Source organism: Charadrius vociferus, unplaced genomic scaffold (assembly GCF_000708025.1).
Source record: "Charadrius vociferus isolate BGI_N301 unplaced genomic scaffold, ASM70802v2 scaffold262, whole genome shotgun sequence".
In the NCBI taxonomy this organism is placed as follows: Eukaryota; Metazoa; Chordata; class Aves; order Charadriiformes; family Charadriidae; genus Charadrius; species Charadrius vociferus.
Window position 1 is genome coordinate 3,003,604 of NW_009647218.1, and position 2,853 is coordinate 3,006,456.

Sequence of the window (2,853 nt, forward strand, 5' to 3'; positions counted from 1 at the left end):
GGGAAGGGAGGGGATGAGCTGGGAGGAGAAGTGTCTTTCCCGAGGCATCTTTCCTAGGAAAAAGGGATGCGCGGTTCTCTCACGGTGTTGTATAAATGCCGGCACATCCCGCTCCGCCGTGAGAAGTGTTTGCGGTCCTGTAGGCAAACAGGAAGGATTTTGGGGGAGCGGCATCCTTCGGCCGTTACACCCACACCACCACCACCACCCCACCCCCCCCAGCCCCCGTCCTCCTTTGATCTGATGGGCTTTGAGATCCCCTTAGAAATTAGAGGCTAATTAGCCCCAAAGCGAGAGTGACAACAACGCATGACAAAGGCGAAGACCAGACTTTAGGCAGGCAGCACGAGAGCGATGGCCAGCCGCTCCCGACCGAGCTGTGTGCCCAAAGCCTGTGCCAAAGAAAATCAATCCCACTCAACTCGGCTGTGTCCGACGCTGCCAAGGGACTGCCAGGGCCAGGCTGTTTACTCAAGAGACAGTCTGTGGTGTGGGAGGGTGAGGACACACAACCCCTCACCTCTTGCAGCCTCCCAAGGCAAAAAGCAAAACAATCCCCGAGGTCCGTCCCCAAGGAAACCTTGATCAAAGAAAGGTATTCAGCGGTGTCGGGTGTACGGGTGTGTTTCTGTGCGTGTCACGGTATTTTGCGCTGTGTATCCAGAGTTATCAATGTATCCAGCGTTATCAGTGCCTGCAGTCCGGTTGATTCCTCTGTGCGCCGTCGGTGACCGGGACGCCTCCTAGAAAAGGTGTAGGAGGAACCGCTGCCCTGACTGGGACCAGCTTATCCTCGTCTCCATGGGCAGGAGGAAGGAGTTTCAAAGCAAGTGCTTTGAGATTGCCTGCACCGAAATGAGCTTTACGAAGCAGGCTTTTACCGCCACGCTGGAAAGATGTTTGAACTCTAGTTGAAGGGGATTTAGGGGGAATGGAGAGGCGATTCCAACAGTTACTACTGGGAATGCAATATCGGGTCCCCTACAATGCTTACTTAGGCTAATGGAGGTCCTGTCATTCAGCTCCCATTGCGCTGGGATACAGGGTAAACATTCCCCTGTGACCCTCTGCGTGCAGGTCCCCTCTTCAAGACATCATTAAAAGCATACATGCTCTTGCCTGACATCAATTGTCAGGCTGGCTCTCAGGGTTCAGAGATCCCGACAGACAGCAGGAAAACAAGCCCAGTGGAGACCGGGCTCTGCGGCTGCGGGCTTTAAAGAGGCTGAAAATCGTTTGGTTGCGGGTGTGTAAGAAGAGACAAAAGTGCTCAGCAGGTAAGAGCGGAGGGTTTTGCCAAGAAGGAACTGTCCTTGATCACTGTGACAGGATTGACTCGCCGGGGACTCCTCTCTCGGGAGCATCCACGCGTCCCCGAGGGGGCTGCCTGTCTCCTCTCATCAGCATCACGGCGAGAAATTTTACAGCCGCTCTTTCTAGTCCTGCTAATCCTGTTATCCGGGGGGTTATAAATATTAACGCCGCTGGGGCTGGGGATGGGGGGACCAGATTAAACCCTCTCTGAAGTAAGATGTCAGCCAGCCTCTTCCCAGCCCACCAGCACCCGGGGCTGCTGGATGAGCTGCACGGCAGAGCCCCGCAAGTGCCCTGCCCGGAGGGGCTGCTGGGCGCCTCGGTGCTGGATTTCGTGGCCGACCTCTCCCTGGGCGCCCCTCAGGGCCCCCCCCGAGCCGGGCCGAGCCTGGGGCTCTGCGAGGTCACCTCCGGCCCAGACCCCTCCCGCTCCGGGAGGGGATGGCCCGGGGGCTGCCCCTGGCTGCCTTCGGAGATGGAGATCCCGAAGACGAGGAGGAGGAGGAGGAGGAAGAGGAGAGGATGCGCAGCGCTTCCCTCCTGGACAGACCCAGGAGAAAGCGGGTTATCACCTACGCCCAGCGTCAGGCTGCCAACATACGGGAGAGGAAGAGGATGTTCAACCTCAACGAGGCGTTTGATCAGCTGAGGAAGAAGGTGCCCACCTTCGCCTACGAGAAGAGGCTATCCCGGATAGAGACATTGCGCCTGGACATTTTGTACATCTCCTTCATGACTGAGCTCCTGGACGGCTGCAGCAGGCAGGAGGCGAGCTAGGGAGTGCCGGGGCCCGGTGGGACGGGGCTGGGGACCGGGTACAACCTGCGGCACCGAGCGGGTGGCCCCGGGCATCTCCCTCTTCGGGACACAGAGCCCTGCTCCTGCCTTGGCTTCTCCCACCGCAGCCGGGACCGTGTGGGTGTGGGATGCAAAACGAGGAGTGTTTGGGGAAGTGTGCGTTGGGGACGGGGGGAGGGATGGAGAGGTTCGGTATGTGTAGATTTGCTAATATATATAATTTTTGTAAAGAGAAGAAAAAAAGAGAAAAAGAAAAAAAGAGGAAGGTCTGGGGCCTTTTGGTTGGTGTTGCGTCTCTCACTTGCTTTAAAATTCTGCGATTTTTTTGCTTTCGAGAAAGGTCCGGCCGGGGCAGCAGAGCTGGTCCAGTTTGCAGAGTAGGTTTCCAGCGGAGCCAGTTGCCTGCCCAGCTGCCTGCCAGGGACCAGGAAAATCTCGGCGTGTGCATTTTAACCTAGCGCTTTCTGCTTTTTTTTTTTTTTTTTAAATAAACAACAACTCCCTTTTCTTTGAAATCCAGCCTGCCAAGTCCATGCCGTGTGTGACGGGGCCGGTAAATCGGAACATCTGGACGCAACCGTTTGTTGTCACGATTTTCTTGCCGGGACCGGTTCTGTCCTTGCGTGTGGGCGGCCAGCGCCGTCGCTCGCACCGAGCAGGACCTGGCGGAGGAGGGCCCGGACCGGCGCGGTGCGGGGCGGTGCGGGGCGGCCCGACGGGGGCGAGGAGCGGTGACGGGCC

General features: G+C 57.7%; 1 protein-coding gene across 1 annotated transcript; it reads left to right on the forward strand.

The window, feature by feature from the left end:
• The first annotated feature begins 1,531 nt into the window (after nucleotides 1-1,531).
• Nucleotides 1,532-2,091, forward strand: FERD3L (Fer3-like bHLH transcription factor). Its single transcript, XM_009879559.1, is given in 2 exon segments — nucleotides 1,532-1,727; nucleotides 1,730-2,091. Coding segments are annotated over 2 exon segments (558 nt in total).
• Nucleotides 2,092-2,853: the final 762 nt, after the last annotated feature.